The sequence below is a fragment of the Protopterus annectens genome, chromosome 3.part0 (genome assembly GCF_019279795.1).
Source record: "Protopterus annectens isolate FY-2018-M chromosome 3.part0, PAN1.0, whole genome shotgun sequence".
NCBI classification, from domain to species: domain Eukaryota; kingdom Metazoa; phylum Chordata; order Ceratodontiformes; family Protopteridae; genus Protopterus; species Protopterus annectens.
In genome coordinates this window covers 963,982,543-964,008,960 of record NC_056731.1, presented here as the reverse complement: position 1 = coordinate 964,008,960, position 26,418 = coordinate 963,982,543, and the positions used below count along the sequence as shown (strand labels likewise).

The window sequence follows — 26,418 nt, the reverse complement described above, 5'->3', positions numbered from 1 at the left end:
TGACTTGAGTCATATATGTTGCATTTTAAAACTTTGTTTCAAATCTCCCACATCAATCTCCTTTTAGCTGTTGAAGGGACAGTAAGATGTAAAAACAAATGCATCAGGCAAAATAATGGAAGAGGAATAGGTGGTACTTTATTCGGACTGCATCACAGCATAATCACAACAGCAAGAATAAAACACTCAGAATGCAACCAAAACTTGACTGCAGTAAACCTGAAATTTCTTGTTTGCCTTAGTTTCTTTCCTGCAGCCAACCATTGCCCTTTGGTTTCCTCCTTCTTCAAGAAATCTACCATTCATACTTTAGCCTTCCTGGGGCAATCCCTGACAGAGTTGTTGATGAGATTGAGGATTACTGTACAGTGTCAAGTTGCTGGTGGGGAGTTTGAATTGTATTTCCATACTCTTCTGCGGCAGATTCGAAATGTACCAAACCAGCATGTCATCCTGCTTCCACAGTGACTCAGTCAATGTCCTTGCCCATCCCCTGGCCCCACCAGAAATCTAGTATGAAGAATGTACTCAAGTACATGCTCCCCCTCCCTTTTTATACAGGAAATAAGAGCAACAGGTGTATCATCATACTATGTGAAGCTTTCTGAATGTGTGTTCTTTCCGATGTGCATGTAAGTGTGTGCTGAGAATGTGTGATTATATGTGTGTGTGTGTGTGTGTGTGTGTGTGTGTGTGTGTGTGTGTGTGTGTGTGTGTGTGTGTGTGTGTGTGTGTGTGTGTGTGTGTGTGTGTGTGTGTGTGTGTGTGTGTGTGTGTGTGTGTGTGTGTGTGTGTGTGTGTGTGTGTGTGTGTGTGCATGTGAGTGTGTGTGTGATTGTGTGTCTATCTATGCACCTGTCTGTCTGCATCTGTGTATGCTGTCAGTATTTACTATGTATACTATCTTCTCTAAACTAACGCTGGAATTTGTCCATGCTACCAGTTATTTTGCATAAGATATCCACTAAACAGCAAGCCTAATTGGCCAGTAAATTGCTAACAATGTGGAAGCTACAAAAATACTTAAAAAAAAAAAAAAAAAAAAAACACGTATCCATCTTTGTTAGAGTTTATGCTTTAGGCATAGTAGCTGTGTTGTGCAAAATCCAACCGTGTGATAATTTACAAATTGTAAAAACTATATACTGGTCTGCATGGACACTGTCATGAGGAGTTTGATTACAGACAGATCTGTGAAGAGGAATTCAGGCAGTGAGAATACTACAATGGGAATTTTATCTGTGAAGATAATGTTTTGGGAAACTTAGGTAGAACATTGTAATGGGGAATTTGGTCATTAAGTAAACTGCAACAGGATTTTTTTTTCAGTGAAGACTCTGCAATGGGGAATGTAGTCATTAGAGACATTGCTTGGTGGAAATTGATCAGTGAGCACATTGATAGAGAATTTTGTCAGTCTGGACACAGCGACAGGGAATGCATTCAGTAAGCATATTGCCACTGGTAATTCGGTTAGTAAGTTCACTGTGATTGGGAAATTTGGCACTGATGAAATTCTGATGGGGAATTTGATCAGCTAGGACTCTATGATGAGGAATTTGATCAGTTAGGATGCTGTGATGAGGAGTTTGACCAGTGTGATGGGGAATTTAGTCAGTGAAGACAAGGCTGAGGTGATTGTAGCCAGTGAGCACACTGTAATGGGAATTTGATTAGTGAAGATTCTGTTTTGGGAAATCCCCATTTTCCACTGAGAGACAGGTTCAAGGGGCACATCCAATCTGTCAGGAAGACAGGTCTATAAGGGCATCTATGTATGGAAGCTCATTACTTTTGAGAATCCCTGTTACCAAACTGCATTTTTTTTATATTTGGACATGGATTTATGTCTTCCAGTATCTTATGTCCAGTAGTTCAAACAACTCATTAAGCATTTTCCACTGAAATGACATTTATGATTACTGTGGAATTATTTATCTTAGATCTGTCAGGGTGAAGTCATCCAAATGAGATTTCATCAGAGCAAATCATTTGTCAGCAATGCACTTTTCGCGTTTTTAATTATTATGATTATTTACCACTGAAATGTATTTAGAACTTTAATTTATGCCTGTCTCATTTTCAGGCACTCAATGCATGCATAGTTCTTTACTTCTAACAGTGTGTCATATGCAAAATATATTTTTTCTCCAGGTAATTCAGACTCTACGAGCTGATGACAAAGATGATACTGCAAATGGGCCAAGTTTTATCTTTACTGTGGATGAAGGACCTACTACTAATCCTAACTTCACAGTTCGGAATAACAATGGTAAATAAACTGTATGATTCTTAAGTATCATTCTGTCAACACTTTTTTTCCTTCAGATTCCTTAATTAGAACACAAACTAATAAAATGGCTTTTGGTCATGATGTTGTCTTTTTGTGTTAACCTGAAAATTATGAGATACAGAATATTTTCAAGGAACTGAGGTAATGCATTTTCAAAAGTTGTTTTTAATATGAAAGAATACTAAAATATATATATATATATATATATATATATATATATATATATATATATATATATATAAAAAGCTTATATGTGGAAAAATTATCTAGCCCTTATACAACCTCACTTTGTTTTTTTTTCATATTTATAATATATCTATATTGACAAAACCAGAAAGAACATTTGCATATATAACTCAACAGGAAAACCTCTTTTGTTCTAACACTGCATAGCTATTCCAAATAACCCTTTACAACCCATATATTGCCCAGCTGGATTCATAGGTTTATAGGTAAGGACTAGGTTAGCTGCTCTTAAGGGCCATTTTAAACCTAGCCAATTTCCCTTTCAGATGTGAAAATCAAACACTGTTCCTTGTAACTGTAAAGTAAACCCTCCAACTCCACTGGAGGGGGGGGGGGGTGTTTTACTGTACTGCTCATGATCTGAGTTTAGAAATAAATCAGGCCACTGTGTAAGGCTGACTGTACTAACTAGCCACTTGTTTGTAATAAATTGTTTCTATTGCACAACAAGCAGGTTGTGAATTTTGTTTGAGAGATCTTAGATATAAGCCCTTTTACTCTTATATATTTTGGCACTGAGTTTTTTATTTCCACTCTATTTCCTCTGCACAAATGTTTTAGTCACTATTAACCTAATCCACATCATTTTATAATGGGTACATTTAATTGCTGACATCATAAATCAAGAACTGTTGTTGAAAGTTATTGATTCACTGCTTATCACCTTAATAAAATGTTGAATATATGCTCAAAAAACTGGAAAGGCTTGAACATTGATGGAATACCTGTCCTAATTTTAACTTGAATCCTCTAGATCAGTTACAATGTGCTGTTTTATTCATTTTTTTTTTTTTTTTTGCATTTTATGTGGCACAAAAAAGGTCCTATATATATTCATTACTATATTGTTTGTATTAGGAAAATAGGCAGCAAAACAAGGAGCTATTAATATTTTATTCCTGGAAATAGTAACTAAAAATAGACTTTGTTGTCTTCAATATTCTATAGATGATTACCTTTGTGCTTTTCAAAATTTAAATTGGTATTCAAAGATTAAGTAGCTTAAAGATTGGAGTACTTAATATTGCAGTATACCGATGGCGATAACAGGATTGGAATTGTATATTTTACTTGTATATTTTCATCTTAGTGATAGGTAATGCTGTATTTCTTGTAGTTAAAATCAGTTTTCATTGGGCATGTTATTATTTTTGACTAAGAATGCCTAATAACATTTTACTTCCAGCAAAATATTCTAGCCATGATTATTATTATAGACCCCATAATGACCACTTGGTTTACTAAAAGTATATCTTGAGATGTGTAACAGGAAAATAATCGATACGACTGATTGACAGAATAGTTAATTTTATCTGCATATTTGCTGTTAGTATATTGTCTGCAAAATTCACTGACAATGGTATACATGAGACATGTTTTGGTATAAAGGCAGAGTACAGGGGGTCTGATGCCAAAAGATTTGCTCTCAGTGTAATTAACCACTCACACTTAATAGCAGGATGAAAACAGGTCTTTTGGAATCTGATCTGGCAACTGGCATAACTTGTATATAGCTATGCATTACAGGAAAGCAAGGACACTTAGAGCAGGTCTTTCGTAATCAGTGAAGACTTACACTGTGAGCAACTCTTTTGGAATATGGCCCGGGGTAATTTAGTTGGAGCTAAGCAGAATCAAAATCTGCATGTAAATTGATGTTATAGTTGAAATTTAAAATGCAAGTGTGTGCATGTCTGTGTATATAAATAGATGTGTATATAGATATGCAAAAGAATAGGTGTTTGTGTCCGTGTATGTCTTGTATGCATCTCTGTGGGAATGTGAGTCTCTCTGTGTGCATGTATCATATAATGGACTGGCATCTCTGCAAAGGTTATTGTTTATATTATTTCCATTGCCTGCTAGGAGAAGCTGTAGCTTCCAAACACACATGAACCATAAAATCAGAATCAGAAAAATGAAGGAATGAATGAGAATGATGTCCTTGGAGATTTTTAGTGCTCTAATCAGATAGAGCAGTATCCAAGTATTTTAATTTGTCCTTCTTGCAGCATTGAGGATTCTGATCAGGTCTCTAACTGCAACCTGCTTTATTATGTGTTCAAGACACTGATGCCAAGAAATGCACCTTGAGCACGAAGTTGGAGAGGTGAATCTTGGCATCTGAGATGAGAATACATGCTAATAAATGACAGTCCGAGATCCAGTCATAATTCTTTGTAGTGCACAGAGATTTATTTGCCCCATGTACTACTACTAGCTACAGAAAAGTGACATAAAAATACAAAATGTGTCACCATCTTTGAAACTCACTAAAGCAGAGGGGAAGTGATTTGTCTTCGTATATTCTCTGTCTAGGGGAAGCAGATTTTTCTCCAAAATAACTATTGCAATGTAGCAGAAAGTAGGTAGAAACAGAGTTGAAAACAAAGCCAGCTTTTAGTGCCAGACACAATGTTAACGGCACATAGACGAAACTTAGTTTTTTTGTTTGTTTTTTAATACTTTTATCGAATTATCATTTGTAACATAGGTTCACATTTACGAACATTATACATCACACACATTGTTACATATCATATAATCTAAACAAAATTACATACATTTTTCAGGTCCTGTCTTCTTTTAAACCTCATTACTCCCTATAAAACATTTTCTGCATGTATTGTTCCTGTGGTCACAATTTTTCTATTTAATTCATTCCTGTCCTTTCCAAAGATCCCACTTCCTGTTCTTTTATCTATGTTACAGTATTCACTAGTTCAAGCGTAGCTGGTTTAGAGTTAGATTTCTGTTTCAGTGCTTAACAATTGCTAAGCACACTTGTAAGCATTAAGATCAGATCTTGGGCCAGACTAGAGTTGATGCAGGATGTTATTTAGCAGTTACTGGAGCATAATCACAGCACTGCATTCTCTACAAAAATATTATACTCACAATATTTCTAGCAAGTCTGTCATGCCTAAAAGTAGCTATGTATACATTTAAATTACATAACATTTGTGCACCTGAACCACTGTTGTTTTATTTTCGGTACTCACGGAACATACTTTTTTGAACTCTGTGCAGCAGTTACTTTTGTTTCAGTACAGTGTAATGAGGCTTCTATAGGTGAATAACTCTCCTACTGAGTTTGTTAGGATCTGTCATCGATAGGCAGGTATCTTGGAGGAGTTTAATGTCTGCTTTAATGGAGTTCAGTATTACAAACATCCAGCTCTTGGATTACAAATGCACTTGCAGTTATGAAAAATATAGCCTGGGATATTGGTAGGTATTATATGTTAAGGCAATCAAAAAAGAAAACATTACCAAACCAGTAAGAGGCAAGTATATAAAGCAGATGTGAATTATACAACCAAAATAGTTTCTTTAAAAGCTGTGTTACATATGGTAAAACAATGTATTGTTGAGTTTAACATGTCTGTCTATCTATCTATCTATCTATCTATCTATCTATCTATCTATCTATCTATCTGCTTGCCTACCTAAACATACATCCTCTTCATGATATAAATATCAGAGATGATGCAAAGTGACTGACTGCCTTGAGTAATCAGGAAAACGCAGTGGATATACTCATCAACAACATCTCGTAGCACAGTGAGCTGTGGTTTTACTGCAGACGCCATCACTAGAAGTATAGATCTGTGCATGGCAATATTTGTGGATATTACAAGTCTAACACTGAGCTTCTACTCCATGAATTGAATTATCTTACCATCCATTGCATTTTTAAATAAGAACATTATATCATGTATTAGTTAAGAAATAACAGCAGATGGGAAACAAGAAAGATAGATGAAATTATATGATAAGCAAATTCTTACAGGAACATTTAACACTGAAAAAATTTCAACCAACTAAGCTGAAGTGAAGAATGGTGTAACAATGATAGCTGCTTTCTGTTAAAATGATATAGTAAAAGGTGGCAGAAACATGACTTCTGTATATGGTGTGTATGAGAATGCATAGAGAAAAAAACAGGGACATTTAAGATAGGGAAGACATATAAACTGGTAAAATGTTGTTTTACTGTACTGGTTTTGTACAAGTATGCAATATCTTTGACAGTGAGGTATTCAGAAACACATAGCACACTGTATAAACCTGTTTCCAGCAAGAGTTTTCACTGTGCATTGAGGAAAAAAATCAAACACCACAGTTAAACTACTCTGGTAGAAAGTCTCTTGGAAGCTGGATATTGCTACATGCAAATGTGGTAGTCCAGTCATGACACTAGTGTAAATTAGTCATGTACTCTGTCCCAGAGCTGTACTCTGTGATTGAGCTATTCAAAGACAAGTTCTACCACACTATCTGTGACTGAGCTATTCAAAGACATGTTCTTCCACACTATCTGTGACTGAGCTATTCAAAGACAAGGTCTACCACACTATCTGTGACTGAGCTATTCAAAGACAAGCTCTTCCACACTATCTGTGACTGAGCTATTCAAAGACAACTCTACCGTGCTGTGACTGAGCTATTCAAAGACAAGTTCGATAATACTATTTTGGTGTAAGGTGAAAGTATATTAACTTTAGTTTGAATGAAGCTGACCAGTAAAACTGGTAAGATGTATTAGTTAATACTCCAAGGTTTTATTTCATCACATTGCATTTATATCTGAAACCGACAGAAACAATATTACAGGAGCTTCATGTCATAAAAGGATAAAGTCTTGAGTACATTGCAGGCAACCAGAGTTTGAATACAGACTCAAGTTAGCAACAGTAGCTGGCCAGAAGAATGGGAGTGAATGTCTATGGTCAGCTTGCCAATACTGGATGATTGTGTGTGTGTGTGTGTGTGTAAGTGTCTTGAAGAGGAAGGAGGCTCTGACATGCCACATGGGGGACTCAGAGAGAGACAGAGACAGAGAGAAACCATTCAACAAGTGGATATCTGAAATGGCTTTGTTTGCCTTACCACTGTTGCCTTCACACTTAATAGCTATGTAAAAATTTCATGTCAAGGCATGATTCCCTCCAGGAACTAGCAAGTTTGGGCTAGGAGGAGCCATCAAGGCAGGAGGTGTATACTAGCATGGGGAGAGGGCAGGTTGCCCCCCAGCACCAGTAAGCTAGCAGTTTCCGTATCACTTGACAATTCATGGGGAGTAGATGACTGATGGATGTTTTCTGGAATGAAGGAAAGGGTTACAAGACTCTTGACTAGCCCATGAATACCCAGCTTCTGTTTCAATATAAGGAATCAATTCTTGGAGGGAGGAAAAAATAAAGTTGCATGGAAATAAAGATTTGTCCATTACGTCAGGATATGAGAGAGTAGAAAACATGAAAAGAATGAAATGAACAATTAAAACAGTGACTACTTGTTTAATTTAATAGGAGAGACTGAAAGATACAAGTCAAACTTATCTGTATCTATTGATTTGCATTGAGTTACAAACATATTATAATAGGAATGTACTACATGGATCACTGTGAGTTTGCACTGAAGATAAAAGACAAATTTCTTAAGTTCTGGTGTCTTGCCCGAACATTAACAGCAGTGTGTGACAGTCACCACAAAACTGCATCTAAAACAACTTGAAAAATACACATTTCTGTCATCACACAAAAGTATGACAGAATTATGAGCATAACAGAATTTAAACCATTTGCTGATCAGAGGGACACAGCATCTGGCAACTGTCTGTTTGTCAGTGCTAAGTGTTTTGTGTCTCACAAAGCTTTGCCACATTTTTCTCTACCTAGCAACACAACAGAGCAGCTGAAACTCCATGTATACAAGGAATTATGATCAGGTCTCACTTGCTCTGCTCTGCTCTCCAGGTAAATGTCTTGATATATATGTCTTGACCATGTAACAATTTGATTATATTCAGAGATTCAGTCATAGTCCTCTATGAGTTGATTTTTTCCATGTTCTCCAAATAAGAATATTATAAGCTTGTTGTACATATATTACTTCATTTAGCATTAAATTTTACTAAGGATATTTTTTTCTGCTTATATATAATGCATGCGTTTGCTTCATGGTGATGTATACAATCACTGGATTCCATACTTTCCCTATAAAAGCTACCTCTGAAATTTTCTACAATCCCACACTACTCAAGAAGCAACAAGTTTACTTGCTGAGCAGCATTACTGCATTTAGTTAGCTCTATATTACATTATTGTGGAACTCAGAACAACTGCTGCTCAAAAAGCAACTTGTTTGCATTATTGGCAGCATTGTCAGATAAATCAGCTGTAGACTACACTGTCTACTTCCCTCATCCGCTTGCAGACATCTCCTCCCCCATTCTTTTCCCTTTTAAAGCACATATTATGGACCTGTAACCATGAGTAGTCACTTCCCTGCTATCTCTGGATCTAGCTTGGTGGACTTCGGCATCCAGATGCAATGTAGCAATTACTTCATGTACACTAACAACCATTTAATTTTGTATTAGATGAATACAGCATACCTCTAAACCTGGAAACATGAAAAATCTGGACAAAGGCCCATGAAAAATAGGTACAAATCTGTATGCTGATTAATATAAAATATCCATATGTACATATGTACCCCACCCACTCCAATGGAATTGTGGGATATCAACTTTCAAACGCTCCAAACTGAAGAACAGACAACCAAAATATGGCCACAGACCCTGTAGTATGTGGTAACCATTTTTTTTAAATGTGTAGCAATGATGTTCACTGAGATGGGAGAAGATGAACCTTAGGATTTCATTTATGGTGACTTGAAGTATGTGGGTTTTATAGTAAAATTAGGGCATTTAATGGTAGGCAATATTCTAATCTTAGCAAAAGAATATTATAGTTTGCTAAGACCTCCAAAAGACATTCTCCATGGCCTACTGATCAGTGGCGTAACCCCTTGAAATTGCTGCCCTTCCCCCCTCACATAATCGGGTCTATTTTAAATAATTGAACACTTAAAAAAGTGAATGATGATTTATCAAACCCATGTAAGCAAAAGCTTACAATCTTTAACATTTAGAACAGCGATTTCTTTCCAAGGGAAAAAAATTGCTGTTCCACAAAACAAAAACAAAAAAAATATTGTAAAACATTACATAAACTGGGCGGATTTGCCACCACACCCCCCTACTTAAATATACCAACTTTGAGATTACACTACAGTCATGAAAATGACAAAGTAATGGAAGCGGCCAAGCGATTTCTTTCCCAGCGAAAGAATTTGCTTATGTGCCGTTTCACTATTTTTCCTTTTCTTGCTTTCAAATTCAATCAAGACACATTTGAAAGAATGCATCTTTGATCATTTAATAGGATCCCACAAAATCATTGTCGAATGGAGTCTCCCCATACACAGCCTTCCCACCTGCAGCCGATCCAATGTCCCATTATTTGGCTATTTCGCCCTATTTACCATAAACGCTGTAATGTGCATACTGCTTTATTTCTACAATTATTTGGATTTCATGTGAAAGTTTTATTTTACTTTTTACAGCACAAACACTAACAGACATCTGCTAAAAAAAGCAACGCAGTCTCACAATGAAAATAGACTTAGCATTAAAACTTCTCTGCCTTTGAAACACACATCCATTGAAACAGCACTGAAACCCACATTCAAAGAAAATGCATCTGGCCAGTGGCAGATAAAGATTACCTGTGGGCTGTTTTCAAATCATAGGCCCCTTGCACAGGAACATTGTTTTAAATTATATTCCTTGTATAATACAGTACAGTTGTTAGAGGGCATTTTAAATTTATTGTTTTGAACATTTTTCCAGTAAACAATGAAACAAAATGCATGAACCAATAATGACAAAACTGCCCAATTCAGAACATTTCCATCATAAAAGGCCACCAGTATCAATAAATATGCACAATATCTGCAGTAAAAGTCATCTAAATAATTCCACAGTAAAGAGATCTGTAACTAATGAAGAGGTTGCTGCTAGCAAACAACTTTATATTTCATTGTTTCATCTACAAATAAAGTGCCTGTTGTCCTTGAGGAATAAACTGCCTATGTTACATTAAAAAATGATAAGCTGGTAATATTGCGATAGGGAATGGATGACAAACTGTTCATAGTTACTAGTTATCACCACCAAAGAGGACAATCTCAGGACTGCAGCATTCACCCCCTTTAAAAGTACAACACAGTACAGTATCAGCAATACATCTACATACTGTAGGAGTAGAACCCACAGCCTTCTTAATCAAAACCAAGCAGTCTACCTGTTATGCTAGTAACAATGCAAGAAGACTTGGCATAAGCAGCACTAAACTTCTCTTCCCCTGAAGCTATCAGCTCCTTCTAAAATCCACTCGACAGTCAACTGTATCTCTTAACTTTGCAGCACAATAAATCTGGAAAAAGCCAAAATGTATTGGGGGACAAAAGCCCAAAGAGCAGGTACTCATTTTAAACATTCCTTGTATAATCTTGGAAAGTTGCTAGAAAAAAAATGTGTTACCTCCATGCATTTCTTGAAAGATAGGAAGACTGAAACTTAAATGGCTATCATTTAGTGAATTCAGTTTTCACCATAGTTCTCAACCTCTTAACACAAAAAGCCTGGACAAGGCCAATAATGGGGGAATACGGCCCAAAAAATATTCAGTGAATTCAGTTCTCAGTGGGTTAAAGATCAACTTACATTTCAAGCCTGAACAAACAAACCACATAACAGAAGGCATGAGAAAAAGCAGCAGAATCAGTCACTAAAATAGCTGCTTCATTTTATGGCAGACTTCTTTCATAAGGTTAAAACCGTTGATACATATGAGCAAATACCTTTACAATTTACTTTTGTCTTGCCATCAAACCCTAAACAATCACCTTTAGGTAATGCACTGATGCATTTAGATAGTAGTTGTGCATAATGAGAGTGTGTGAGAGATAATCGTAGAATCTTAAAATAAATCAAGTGAAATGTGAAATGCTGACTATGTCTTACAAGCACTGTTTTGAGAATACAAAGAATCAAGGTTGCACTATGTCTAGGGGGTGCTAAAGTCTAATGTAACATTTAAAGCTTGGTGTTTTCAGGTAATGACTGCTTTTGTCACCATTTAAGTTTACTTTCTTCCCTCACTTCCAAGAACAACATAACAGAATCTAACCTTTGTCTGTTTTTAAGACATTAGAATTAAGAACAAAACAAACCAGCAAACTTTCATGTACACAACTTCTAATCATTAGGTCAAACTCCCTTTCATATACAGGAAATAATACTGTACAGTCCCAAGTACAGGACAGCACTAAGGGACTCTGGCTAACAAAGTTTGCAGATGACTGCAAACTGGGAGCCATTATTGAATCCCCAAATTATGTGGATATTTTACAAAAGGGCCTAATGAAACAAATTCTTGGTGCCAGAGCCATGGGCTTAAGCTCAGTGCCAAGAAATGTATAGTTATCCCCTTTGGGAAAAAACATGTACCCGTGAATTACCACATAGGTGTCAGTACACTAAACACCAAAAGTGTGATAAGAGACTTAGGGACACAGGTGGACAGTGGTCTCACTTTCCATAACCACATCGCCACAACAGTCAGGAAATCCTTTTATGTGGCACGCCTTATCACTAAGGGCTTTTCATCCAGAAAAAAAGAGGTCATTGTCCCACTGTACTCATACCTCATTAGACCCATTATAGAATACAATGCCCCGTTTGGTATGTACCTCTCAAGACATCTGCAATAACTGGAAAGACTGCAGAAATATCTCACTAAAAGAATCACAGGCCTAAAGCAGATGCCCTATGCTGACCGTCAAAAAAAACTCCATCTATACTCTATTGCATACCGTCTACTCAGAGGCGATCTCTGCTTAACATACAAGGCCATGTCAAATCCAGAGCTGTTGGACATGCTGCATTTAAAGAAATCCCAATTCCTCAGAGACACATGCTCCAGGGATCTAAACCTTGTTGTCACAATGAACAAAACATGCTGGAGGGATAGGTGCCTGACCCAGAGACTCCAAAGACACTGGAATAGACTGCTCATACATGTCAAGCAGAGTACCTCTTTGGCCCTCTTCAAAAGGAACCTTGATGATTGGATGAGAGATTGGAAATTCACCCCGGGGATCACATCAGTTGCCCTGCTAGACAGGGGTCCAAGGAAGCAAATACTGTGGGAAGAAATAGCCAGGGAATTGTTATGGGTAGGCTTGTAGAGGCCCTAATGCTGATAGCCTAGTACCAACCTATGAACCTATAAGAATATTTCTTCCCCATCAGGGTGCATGTGTGAGTGCTAAACACCTGGTATGAGGAGGCAATTTGAAGCTGTACAAAATAAATTGAATATCACACTGCAAATTCCAGGTGGTAAATTCTACAGCTTTATGCACCTCAGCTAACTACACTGTAGCTGCACAGTTACATGTCTTTTAGTATCTTAGTATTGAAATAACTGGACTACCTACCCACTAAACGCAGCTCAATCTATTCTGCTACTGAGCTGTGGACATTTTTCATAATGAACCAACTTAGTTATCATTATCATGCATTAAGGGAAATAATATTTAGAAAATGTCTTACATCATAATTTTATAATCAGTAAGGACAAAACAGAGCAACTTTGTCCATTTGTGTTGCTTAAATGTCTAATTCCTCTTCTTTCCATTTCTTACCAAGGAGAACCCTTAATCCCATCCATAGCTCTCAACCTCTTAGCGCAAAAAAACTGGGCAAAGCCTATAATGGGGGAATACGGCCTCAAACATAGGAACACATTTCAAATATTGATCTTATAAACTTAGAAAATTGCTAGAATAAAAGGTTTTGTGTTACCATTTATTTTCTGAAGAATATGAAGTCTGAAATTCAAATGTCATTCGTTATTTAGTGAATTCAATCCTCACTGATGTGCCACAAAAATCCAGAAAACCACAGATTTTATGAGGAACAGAACAAACATAGGATGCAAAAATCTGGACAGTTTTCACAAGTGGTGGTGGGTAGAGAATTCAGGTTCTTGCTGCTTGTACCCAAGGTACAACGTTTGAACCTGTGTAACTCTAGACACTGGGTATATTTACCTGGGGCATTTCGCACAAACAGACACGCACGCACGCGCACACACACACACACACACACACACACACACACACACACACACACACACACACACACACACAAACACTACATTTGCAAAGGACCAGACACAAGGCCCACATATGCACATATGCGGAGGTGCTCAGATGTAACTAAACCAAACCTCCCAGATGCAGTCATAAGAATCTCTGCTGCACACAGACAAGACAACTCCCACCACAAAACATAAAACCACATCTCATTGTGTCTGAACTACCAAGCCCATAAGGCATAAAACCACACAACACCAAAATTTTGGTCATAGGAGACTCCATTGTGAGACACACTGATGTCCCTCTCACTAGGCTGGATAAGGAGAATGTTACAGTTTGTTGCCTGTCAGGGACCAGGTGCTCTCAGAATATGTGCCACATGTGGGTATTAGCCTATCATTGAGCAGCATTACACTGTCTCCAAGGATGATGCTACAACACCAAAAGAAGATGATTGACCTTAATAATTGACATAGCTACTGGTGTCATTCCAGACGGGTCCAATATCTGACAGCCTGGGAGAGCGTGATAGACAGGCCACTCTGCTTTGCTAGGGATGATATCCATGTATCACCACTAGGCTTTTAGATATTGGCCAAATCATTATCCACCCCTATAGTGCCTTTTTTCAGGCATTGCCAAACAGACAAACCTTCCAACATAAGAAAATCTACTCATGATAAGCTAAAAATATTACTGTTCAGTGCTAGGAGTCTCAACAAGAAACTACACTCCCTGGAAGCACTTCCCCTCTGCAGAATGTTGGCATCTGTGCAGTTACAGAAACATGGTTCAAAGCCATAGAAAACACCCCGGTAGTATATGGCTGTAATGCTTTTCACATGTTCTGATCACCCACTGCACAAGAAAGGACAAAAGGTGGAGGTGTATCTATCTACTTAAGAGACATACCTCTCAACCTGGAAACATCAAAAATCTGGACAAAGGCCCATGAAAAGTAGACACAACCTGCCAAAAATCAGGATGCTGGTCAATAGGCTCATAGGTTCATAGGTTGGTACTAGGCTATCGGCCCTAGGGCCTATACAAGCCTAGCCAGAACAATTCCCTGGCTATTTCTTCCCACACTATTTACTTCCCTGGACCCCTGTCTAGCAGGGTGACTGACATGATCCCCAGGGTGAATTTCCTTTCTACCATGCAATCATCAAGGTTCATTTTGAAGAGGGCCAAAGAGGCGGTCTGCTTGACATGTATGGGCAGTCTATTCCAGAGTCTGGGGAGTCTCTGGGTCAGGAACCTATCCCTCCAGCATGTTTTGTTTATTGTGATGACAAGGTTTAAATCCCTGGAGTGTGTGGCTCTGAATGATTGTGATTTCTTTAAATGTCGCATGTCCAACAGCTCTGGGTTTGACATGGCCTTGTATGTTAAGCACAGATTGCCTCGGAGTAGTCGATATGTGACAGAGTATAACTGGAATTTTTTTAAGGCTGTCAGCATAGGTCATCTGCTTTGGGCCTCTGATTCTTTCAGTTAGGTATTTCTGTAGCCTTTCCAGTTGTTGCAGATGTCTTGAGAGGTACATACCAAATGGGGCATTGCATTCTATAATGGGTCTAATGAGGGATGAGTACAGTGGGAAAATTACCTCATTTTTTGGATGAAAAGCCCTTAGTGATGAGGTGTGCCGCATAGAAGGATTTCCTGACTGTTGTGGTGAAATGGTTATTGAAGGTGAGACCACTGTCCACCTGTGTCCCTAAGTCTCTTATCACACTTTCGGTGTTTAGTGTACTGCCACCTATGTGGTAATTCATGGCTACATGTTTTTTCCCAAAGGGGATAACTATACATTTCTTGGCATTGAGCTTGAGCCCATGGCTCTGGCACCAAGCATCTATTTCTGTAAGGCCCTTTTGTAGAGTATCCACATCATTTGGGGATTCAATAATGGCTCCCAGTTTGCAGTCATCTGTAAACTTTGTTAGGCAGAGTCCCTTAGTGTTGGCCTGTACTTCAGAGAAGTAGATGCCAAACAAGTGAGGTCCCAGGACTGAACCCTGAGGTACTCCATTTGTCACTTATCTGCAGCTGGATTTGGAGTCAGTTACTTTAAAGTGTGGGTTCTGTCAGTAAGCCAGTTGGCAACCCATCGAGTGATGTAGGGATTAATGCCCAGCTTAGTAAGTTTATCTATGATTCCGGAGTGGGGGATGGTGTCAAAGGCCTTGGTGAGGTCCAGAAAGGCTGTGTGGACTGCCTTACCCTCATCCGTGGCTCTGGAGACTGATTCAAAGAAGTCAATCAGGTTCAGGAGACAAGATCGGCCCTTCATGAACACAAATTGGATGGGGTCCAGTGTTTGAAGGTTGCCAATGACTTTGTTTATAAGTTCCATGATAATATGTTCCATGGCCTTGCAGGTCAGGCTCGTCAGACTGATGGGATGGTAGTTCCCGGGATCCAAGGTGGATCCCCCCTTGTGGAGTGGGATAACTGTAGCTGTGCACCACTCAGTGGGCATGAAGCCTGAGGTGAGGGTATGATTAAACATGACAAGTGAGGTGCCAATCCATTTTGTAGTTCATGTAGTACACAGCCCGGGATGTCATCTGGTCCCATAGATGCTGTATTCTTAGCTTTTGAGAGTGCTTTTGTTACCTGTGTGGCCATTTTACCGGAATTTGGCAATCTTCCTGTATTGAGTTGGGCCATTTAGGGGGTGACAGGGGGGGTGAAGTTGGCACTGAATCAATCTGCCAGGATATTGGCAATATCCTTGGGATCAGTATATTTAATGCCATTCTGTTGTAGCTCAGAGCAGATCTCAGAGCAGATCTGAGCATTGCCATTTAGATTTTTGACATAGTTATAGAATGCCTTGTGGTTGTCTTTGGAATCTTTGGCAATTTTATTTTTTAACTAGCTTTGGAGGATTTTATGAGGGATCTCAGTAATGATAAGGAAGTTTTTTGCATCCTGGGATTTTTCTCTTTTCTGCAACAATTTCTTCCTTTTGTTGTAAAGTTTGTTTATGGCAGTGGACCACCAGATTGGCTTCCTTTTTTTGGAGGAGAGCATCTTGTTTCTATTTGGGATGGCACAATTCATGCATGAGTGGATGTGCTCATACAGTGCCTTAGTGTAGGACTCAGCAGTCAAACTTTCAGTTCCCATCTGCATGGGTGTCATGAAGTTTGTAACTTCTGACTTGTGTAGCATGAAGTTGGCTTTGGAGAAGTTTTTTATCGAGGTTTCCTTACTGGGGGTTGGGGGCTGGTATGTGGATGTTAAGGGTGATTAGCTTATGGTCTGACCTGACCAAAGAGGGGGTGACCATCGGTGTGGAGCATCGATTTCCCATGTTGGTAATGACAGGTCTAGGATATTGAAGCCCCTGGTGGGACTATGGATTAGTTGATCCAGGGCACTGGAATTTATGATGTGATGGTTAATGTGCTTGCCTTAGTCTTTAAATACTTACTGTAGTAAACACACGGAGAGAGAAGAGAGAGAACAATAACAGTATGATATCTTGGCATATAAAACTGCAATTTAGGTTGCTTGCATCTCGCAATGTGACTTGGCTGTCACAAATGCGCATTGTAACCAAATGAAAGGTGATGATAGGCAGTGAGGTTTGCTGAGTATCAGGTTAAAAACTGATAACACCATTTCCAAAAGTCTGCCTATACCCTTGCATTTCTTGCATTGTGTATTTATTGTGAGCACATATCAAACCTTCAAACACTTTTTTTTCTGTAATGACATTAGCATTAAATAAAAATTGTAAATAAATAAAAAAAATAAATCATGATTTCAAGGGGCCACTGGGGAATCCGTGGCACCCCATTATTTTACCTCAAAACTAGGAAATTCCTAGGCATTCGGTACAATTGAGAGGTATGTTAAAGGGATAAGCACACCCCATGACTGATTAAACAATATGACATGTTTGAGCAACTCTTTGTCCAGCTAACCATAAGAAAAATCCATTGCCATATCCTTGTTAGCTACAGGTCCCCCAACATGAACCAGAAAACCCATGCATTATACTTGAATTTACTGGAATCACTTACCATTCAGCCCAATACCATACTTATAGATGATTTTTACTACCCCTCCTTTAACTGGGAAGCATACTTGACCACTAGCATGCAGACTCAAAGATTTCTAAACTTTGTCAATGCAAATGCCCGAGATCAGGTAGCCTGAATTCCCAGTAGGGTATAAATAGCCTAGATCTGGTACTCACAAATATGGGAGACTGTTGCATCCCCCCCCCCACCCAAGTGTGATGCCCTCACTGCTTAGATCAGATCACAAAGCAGCACCCTTGAAATAAATAAAGAACTAAAACCCTCACCTAACCTCAATATATTTTAGGAACATTTCTAAGGCAAACTACCTCCTATTAAGTAACAACATAGCTAGATTCCAAGTTCCCCAAAATGCAGAAAACAGAGAAGCCTATGTGAAGGTGCACACAAAAGCCCTAAACAACCATATAAACAACTGCATAGAAATGGCATTACCAGACTAAAATACTCATAGGACAAACCGCTAAAACAAGCCACCTTGGTGGACCTCTGGTATAAATAAGTTGCACAGCAAAAGAAATAAAATCCTGTATAGAAGTAAGAGACAATGGGCAGAACACATCAAAACCTTCCTTGTTAGTCCAGGCAAACAAATCAGGGGACTAGTCAAGTCATAAAAAGCTAATTTTGAGGAAAAATAGCATCCCAAGCTAAGGATAACCATAAGGTATTTTTCAGTTAGGTCTGCAATTTTAAGGACAACTCCCAGCAATGTGCAAAATTAGTTGTAGACAGTATGGCTAATAAATTCAGCTCAAATTTCAACTCTGCATCACCTCCAATTACCCCCATTGAAATACACTCCACCATTCATCTACCAGTTGTCACCAAACAACAGGTCACCACTGCTCTCTCTAAAGGTAAAAACACTTCTTCAGTGGGTCCTGACAATATCCAAGGATGCCTTTTAAATGCCTTGAAACAGAACCAATCTCTATTTAACCACAGCTGACAGACTGGCAATGTCCCTGTGAAGTTTAGTGGTGGGCAGTAACAGTCATCCCTCTGCATAAAGGGGGACCATCAACAAACCTAGGAAATTATAGACACATGAGTTTGAGTAGTCTTATATGCAAGGCCATAGAAAGAATAATCATGAACCTGTTAATTAACAACATAGGAAACATGCAAACACTGGACCCAACCCAGTTTGGCTTTGTCAAGGGCAGGACATGCCTGCTCAATATGCAAGGACATCTTTGAGAAAGTCACTAGGTCCATGGATAAGGGTAACACTGTGTGGATCTACCTGAGAACAACGAAAGCTCTTAACACTGACAATGAGAACACCGACACCGGAAGACTGGCAATGGAAATAATCGACAGTTCGAAATCCCGATACTGAAAACACCAACATGTGAAATGAGTGTGACTGTGTGAGTATGCGATAGTGACATACTTTAGGGTTAGGGCGCGGGTAAGGTAAGTGTGCGATAGTGACAGACTTTAGGGTTAGGGTGCAGGTAAGGTAAGTGTGAGATAGTGACAGAGTTTAGGGATAGGGTGCGGGTAAGGTAAGTGTGCGATAGTGACAGAATTTAGGGTTAGGGTGCGGGTAAAGTAAGTGTGCGATAGTGACGGACCTTAGGGTTAGGGTGCGGGTAAGGTAAGTGTGCATTAGTGACTGACTTTAGGCTTAGGGTGCAGGTAAAGTAAGTGTGCGATAGTGACGGACCTTAGGGTTAGGGTTTGGGTTAAGGTTAGTGCATAGATAGTTGTACATGTAAGGTTTACTGTAGGTTTGTACGGTTTTTGGTGTGCTTGTGTTGTGTGTGTGTTTTTCGGAAAAGGAATTTGTTTTGTTTTGTTGACTGTCGGGATTGTGGTTTGTCAGGCATGTGAACTTTCGTGTTTTTGAACTTTCGGTTTTGTGGTGTCGGTGATCTAATTGTCGGTGTTTTCACTTATCGATGTTATCAGGTCAGTCCCACTGTGCATGCTGCCTATCTTGACCCAGCTAACGCGTTTGACACAATTCCCCAATCTTTTATTTTAGATAAACTCACTAAACTGGGCAAAAATCCCTGTGCACCAGATGGATAGTCACATCACTCATGGACAAAACACATGTTGTTAGAGTGGGTAAATCCAGACCCAGCAAGAAGCCAGTTACTAGTGATGTGACACAGCACTCATTGAACTTTCCTGTTCAGAATGTATTTCTCTGAAGTCAAGGCTAAATTAGAAGGCCTTTGGCTTATTAAGTTTGCTGATGACTGCAAGTTGGAGGCACCAACATTAATAAGGAAATTATTCACAAAATATGTTGCTTCAGATTGTAAGAACAACCTACCAGGGAATGGAACATGGTAGACATCATTTGTGTTCCTAACAAAATTACTATTACTTCTTGTCAGGTTTTACCATCATTGCTGTGCAGTAATCATGAGGTTATAAATGTTAATTTGTCACTAAATAATTCTGACAAACTGAAATCTAAACCAATACAGAGCATTAATTACAGATTATATGGAAGCAAAACAGTCAATGTGTAAAACTAATTGGAGTGGCGTGTTCACTGGAAAAAACTGCAAAATGAATTTGGAAAGTTTTGAAAGAGAAATTGCTTGAGTGCAAAAAATAGAATAAAATGCTTAACATCAGGATATAGGCATACAATATCAGGGGGATACATTTCCTTAAGAACAAGAAACGTGATTTAGGTGAGAGGCAAAAAATATAAGAAATGAAACAGAGGACGAACAGCAACTTTTAAAACTGAAATAAACAAATTAAGCATATTGTGAGATAAGATCAAGATAAAAATGAAAAAAATATATATGTAAAGATATTGAGCATAATAGGAAACCATTTTATAAATGCATAAGATTTGAAAGGAGTAAAGACATACAAATTGATAAAATGTGTGCAGATTCTAAAGTTTATTTTCACAGATTATAAATGTATTTACAAAATCTTAAGTAAAACAGTTTGGCTTCACAAAGTGGGTGATAAGTTTTCCTAGTGACATCCAGATAACCTCAGATACTGAAATCAAATTAGATTATATTGAAAAAGGACTATGCAAATTAAATTCAAATGAAGCACAGGGAGAAGATGGAATTAGTAATAATGACCTGAAAACACTTCAGCAAGAACTTACAGTACCATTATATCTGTTATTCACTAGGTCATATAGATATGGGGAGATTCATCAAGATTGGAGACATGCTTATTAAACCTGTTTTTAGGGGAAAGGGGAGTAGGACAACCCCAGAGTCATAAAGACCCTTAAGTCTACTTTCATGTTGTGGAAAAATAATGGAGAAGGTATTACTGGATAAGTTATTGTTAGAACTGGAAAGGTTGGGACTTGGGTGGTGCAGTGGTACAGCTTTTAACATTGTCACCTCACAGCAAGAGGTTCTCCAGTTTGATTCTCAGCTGGGGTGCCCTCTGTGTGGAGTCTACATGCCTTCCCTATGTTTGTGTGGGTTTCCTCCAAGTACAGCGGTTTCCTCCCACATTCCAAAGACGTGTCTGGATTGGTTCTTCTTGCACCTCAGCTGAAAACAGGCTCTGTCCTAGATAGATGTTCCTGGTCAACAAATGTTAAATAAATAAAATATATCAACGTGCATATGCTGAAAATAGATCAATTACCACCTGTAACATGATGTTCTATAACAATATAATAACAGATATGAATGAAAATTGTACTGTGATGTACTTTATATAGATTTAAATACAGCATTCGACAAAGTCATACACAAAACACTGATCAATAAATTATAACAACTAGGTACTGATGTACTCTTGATAGGATGCCTAGCTGCATGGCCTACATATAGGACACGACAAGTATCATAAAACAACTGGACAGGTGAAATTCTTGGTTCCAGTAGGGTGTTCTACAAGGTTCTGTCCTAGGTCTATACTTGTTTATATTATAGTCTCATAGGTCTTTACTACGCTAACGATCACAAGGGTCTTTTTACATCTAGCCATGTTTCACAAATCTCTGACAAGTTCTGATAGCCTTGAAAAGTGTAAACAAGGACCTGGTAGATGAACCATTTACACATTACCTGTGCCCATTACAGACATAGGTGCCAAACCAGGGATGAATTTCCAGTTCCCCATTAAATTGTCCAAGTTGCACTTGAATTGAGTTAGGGAGGAACTCTACATCACATGGATGGGATGCCAGTTCCATAGACAGGGTAGTCTCTGGGATACATATCTGTCTCTCCAGCAGGTCCTATTTATATCACAGGCAAGGTTTAAGTCTTTAGAATGGGTAATTCTGGTGCTGTTTCCTTTGTGGATATGCAGGAGGTCCATCAGAGTGGGGTCTGACAATGCCCTGTATGCCAGGCATAGATCTCCCCTCAAAAAGTCTGTAGGAGACAGAATACAGAGCTAGGGCCTTGAGGCAGTCTGCATAGGACATTTTACTTACGACCTGTATTATTTTAGTGAGGAACCTCTGTGGTCTTTACAGTTGTTGGATATGAATGGTTAGATACATATCTAAGGGGGCATTGTACTCATTGATAGGACTCAGTGAAGGCATCTTTTAGACGTATATTTTTCATCTGAGTTGTTCTACAGTCTGAAATTTCATAAACTGATTGCACATGTTACAGATAGGTCATGTCTGTAAACGAACTTGATTAAATTGACCCTTTGGGCATAGTAGAATAATGTTGTAATAAATAAATCAAAAACTAAGCATATGAGATTTGGGAGACATACACTGAAAGTTGAATATTTAATACAGCACATAGTGATTGAAACTGTAGATTCATTTTAAGGAACTTATGATGTGGATAGATCCATCTCTGAGTTTTTCTAATCATATTTCTGCATACAAAATATAAAGTCTTGGAAATCAGAAATTATGAAGTTATTGTTTGTTAATTACATTAGATGCAAACTTGTGTATGGAATAACAATATGGAAACCTTATATGAAAACAAGCATTAGTAAACTGGAAAGAATACAATATACCAAGGGCATCCATGGATGTAAAAATTTAAGTTATTATGAAAGACTAAAACATCTGAACCAGAACTGTGTCTTTTACAGATATTGAAGAAGAGTTCTTATCCAGATGTATTGATCATTTAAAGGCAACTACTTCTGTTAATGCTTGGGGTTAGCTAAAAGTAGTAGAGAATCGTCAGACAACCTATGTACAAGATTCTATAGGAATGAGAAGTGTACTAACTGGATCTCTGACAGAGTAGCTGATGCATGAAAAAGACTACTGAATTACATTAAAACATGCACTAGCTGTAGATATTTTTAAGAATACCTTGGATATTTATTATGGGAACAACTGTTTTGGTGTATGGGCAGGCTTGAAGGGCATTAATGCCTGTGCTTCAAATATTTGTATGTATGGATGCATATATGTATCATTGAGACCCCCAGTGATGTAGATATCCCTCAGAAGGGTCTCACTCAGACAAATGATTGGTGCCAGCGCCATGGTCTAAAACTAAATGGAGAAAACTGCATAGTCATACCGTATGAGAAGTCAAATCCCCTTGCAAATTACAACATTGATAGCACATCCTTAAGACTGGACTCAGAGGTAAAAGATGCCAGAACGCAGATAGATAGTATCCTGAACTTTGACCATGGTGTGTCCACACTGGTGAGGCACAGCTTAAAGATAAAAGCATGGCATCCAGATAGAAGGAAGTTATAGTCCCACTGTACTCAGCCCTCATTAGACCATTAGTCAAGGACAATGCTCCCTTTGGCATATACATGACCAGACACTTGCAACATCTGAGGAGGCCTCATAGGTTCCTTTCAAAAAAATGGAAGATGTAAACAACATGTCCAATGTGGAAAGATTAAAAGCCCTTTACTCTGTCTCCTACTGACTGTTATGGTGTGAGCTATGCCTAACCTACAAGGCACTCACAAATCTGGCCCTGGTGGAACCTTTGCACATTCACAAGACAAATTGTATGAGGGTCACCTAGTCTAGGGATCTAAGCCTGGTCTGTGACATAAAAAAACATACTGGAGATACAGACATGTGTCTCAGAGATTACCCCTTCTCTGCAACAGGTTTCCTATTCATGAAAAAGCAGAACCCTTTACTCAGCCTCTTCACTTGTAGTTTGGATCAATAGACGGGAATCATAAACTCACTCATGGGGTGGTGCCCATGGCCCTTATGGACAGGGCAGTTCATAAAATACTGAAAGGCATTAGCACAAACCTAAGCCATCCTCTAGCCCTTAGAGACTAAAAAGCTGGTAAATTGCAAATAATAATGACTATGCTTGTAAGGACTCTAAAGCCATTAGCCTAATAATCTCCTATGAACCTATATATACCCTTCTGGGAGATTATGAGCTCCCAGTTATCAGATCAAAGTTCATATATAGAATATTTTCATTGGAGGAAGAAATAGATCTGCTGCCAACTCTTTCAGCTAGGCTGCTACTTTTCCTGATGGACCACAAGAAGGAGGCTGTACATTGCAAAACTCACTGATGTATAATGAATTGCCAAAGCATTATTACTTATACCGACTGTGAAATCAATAAGCTTTTCAAATTGAAATTTATGTAAGCCTACTCAGCTAAGGTTAAATTATCTGAGAACAATAACTTCTCTCTTTCTCTTTCCTCCTCTATCTCTGGTTTTAAGTCAGGTTAATGAGATCATCCAATGCTCTGACTAAATCAGGTGGTGGAATACAGGCACACACCACTGATTCTTTTAGTTTCTTTTTGATGTTGGGTGAATTCAACAAGCTTGCTAAATACAGATTTACATAAGCTCACGCAACTATAGATAAAATATCTGAAAACAATAACATCTTTCTGTCTATCTCTCTCTGTCTCTTCTTGTGTCAGGATAATGAGATCATTCAAGGATCGGAATAAACCTGGTGGTGTATTATAGGCACAAACCATTGATTCTTTAGTTTCTTTTTGATTTGGAGTGTCTTAAAACATGCCATTAACAATGGATGATTTGAGTAGATACAGTGATCTGATCCCTGCTGCACACTGTTGCCCATGAAGTGTGCAGGATGATCATCTGAGGATGTTTCAACTTCTCCTTCTAGTGACTTGTAGGCCTTTGGCTTTGTTAGGGGCCTTCTGTTGATGTTCAGCAACTAGACCTTTGTGCACAGTTATACACTGGATTTAACAATATTAATGTAAAATTTAGAATGTATTTTATAGGATATTAACTTGAGTTGACAGTTGGAAATTGCCCCACTTTCTGTTATAGTCGTATGTAGTGTTCATAGCTGTGTATACTGACATGCATTTGTCACTGAAGGCTGTACTAAGTCCACCAAGTGCATTGGAAGATGGAAATATACGACACGGTGCAATGTGCATTATCATCAGTTCTTTCTAATTCATTCAATAAACACTGACTATTGCAGTTACTGGAACTGACATTACTTTGACAGTCATGCATGCCAGGAATGATGTCATCATTACATAATCATAATGATTGTCTGAGGCTCTGGCAGGGTCAGGGCTGCTAGCTTTTCCAGATCTAGACAAAAAGGGATTGGAGGCAGAACTGGTGTCTGGAGCTTCATTTTGACAGCTTTTGTTAGTAAAACTGTTGTGCTTTCTAGTAACTTTAACTTTAGGGTTTAGGCGTACATTATTATTTTAGATATGACTTTTCATCTGACCTGATTCTGCCATGAAAATGTCTTGATATTATTCATCCTCAAACAAGTCTAACAGTAATGAAGTACAGTTAGTGAAACAATAATTTTCTCTCGCTGGTTGTGACCCATTGGGCTGCTTAATATCTGAAGCATTGCCTCTGCCATGCTTCCCTGTTTATAAATAATACATCACTTAATCTGAAATGTATCACACTCATCATGTTTGGCACCTTGTTTGCATTGTGGTGTGCAGTCCGTACCACCCTCTCTAGGTTTCTATGACATTTCTAAACAGTAACTGTGACACAATTAACTTTTTGCAGATATCCTTTAGTGCTACCTGATTTAGTTCTAAGACAACAACTTCTCCTGGGATGTTCAGCTGTTTACTATTAAAAATAAATAGTGTTTTAATGTCACCAGACATTTTGTTGTAGTGTCATACCAAGAAGCCACAACTTTTGTTTCTAGTACACCAACTTCAACACACAGTAAGGGGTGGGAGCTGGAATAGTGCAAATAAGTACTCAAAAAAGTTTGTTTACAATGAATTTTGCATATTAATCTTTTTTGTTGGGCATCTTTAGTCACAAAAATGTCCAAATAAACAAAAGTGGAAATGGTTTCAAAGGTAAATTTGAGAAAGTTTGTTGTTTGGTTGAGGTACTCAAAAACTTTTGAAACTCAGGATGTTATATAAGCTTCCTTTTTAACTGGCTTGGATTTTTCACTGTTTTATCTGGAGAAGTTTTGTACTTATTAAAACAAAAGCACTAAAATCAAATGTTTTTCAGCTTCTGAGTGTTTTTCTGGAATTGTTTTTTCTGCTGGAACTGTGGTTTAGGGCCTCTGCAGTACATATTTTTTCTAGTACACTGGCTACAACATTTTTCATCTTAATTTGAAGAGGTTTCTTCATTATTTTCACTGAAATGACATTAATTTAGTTACTAGCTCACTCCCACCATATCTGTGGCTAGTATCCTGCAGTTTTAGATTCACACCAAGGTTTAGATGTTGCCATAATGATCATTCGTAAGCTGTTATCAATAATTTGTTATCAATTTACATTGGTAACATAAGTGACTTACCCCCCATGTCAGAGGTAGATGTTTAAATTATTCTTGTTCTAAATACAAGAATAAAATGGAGCTAATGACATCTATGTCTACTCATGCCCTTCT

At 38.2% G+C, this 26,418-nt stretch overlaps 1 protein-coding gene across 4 annotated transcripts in view; it reads left to right on the top strand.

Annotated features, from left to right (window-relative positions):
* The window catches only part of CDH18 (cadherin 18), a 3,071,238-nt gene that overhangs the window by 2,938,753 nt on the left and 106,067 nt on the right, over positions 1 to 26,418 (top strand). For all 4 annotated transcript variants that reach the window (XM_044065283.1, XM_044065285.1, XM_044065286.1 and 1 more), the window contains one exon: positions 2,155 to 2,272. In XM_044065283.1, the coding sequence (XP_043921218.1) occupies positions 2,155 to 2,272 (118 nt within the window). The remainder of the gene's footprint in view (positions 1 to 2,154; positions 2,273 to 26,418) is intronic.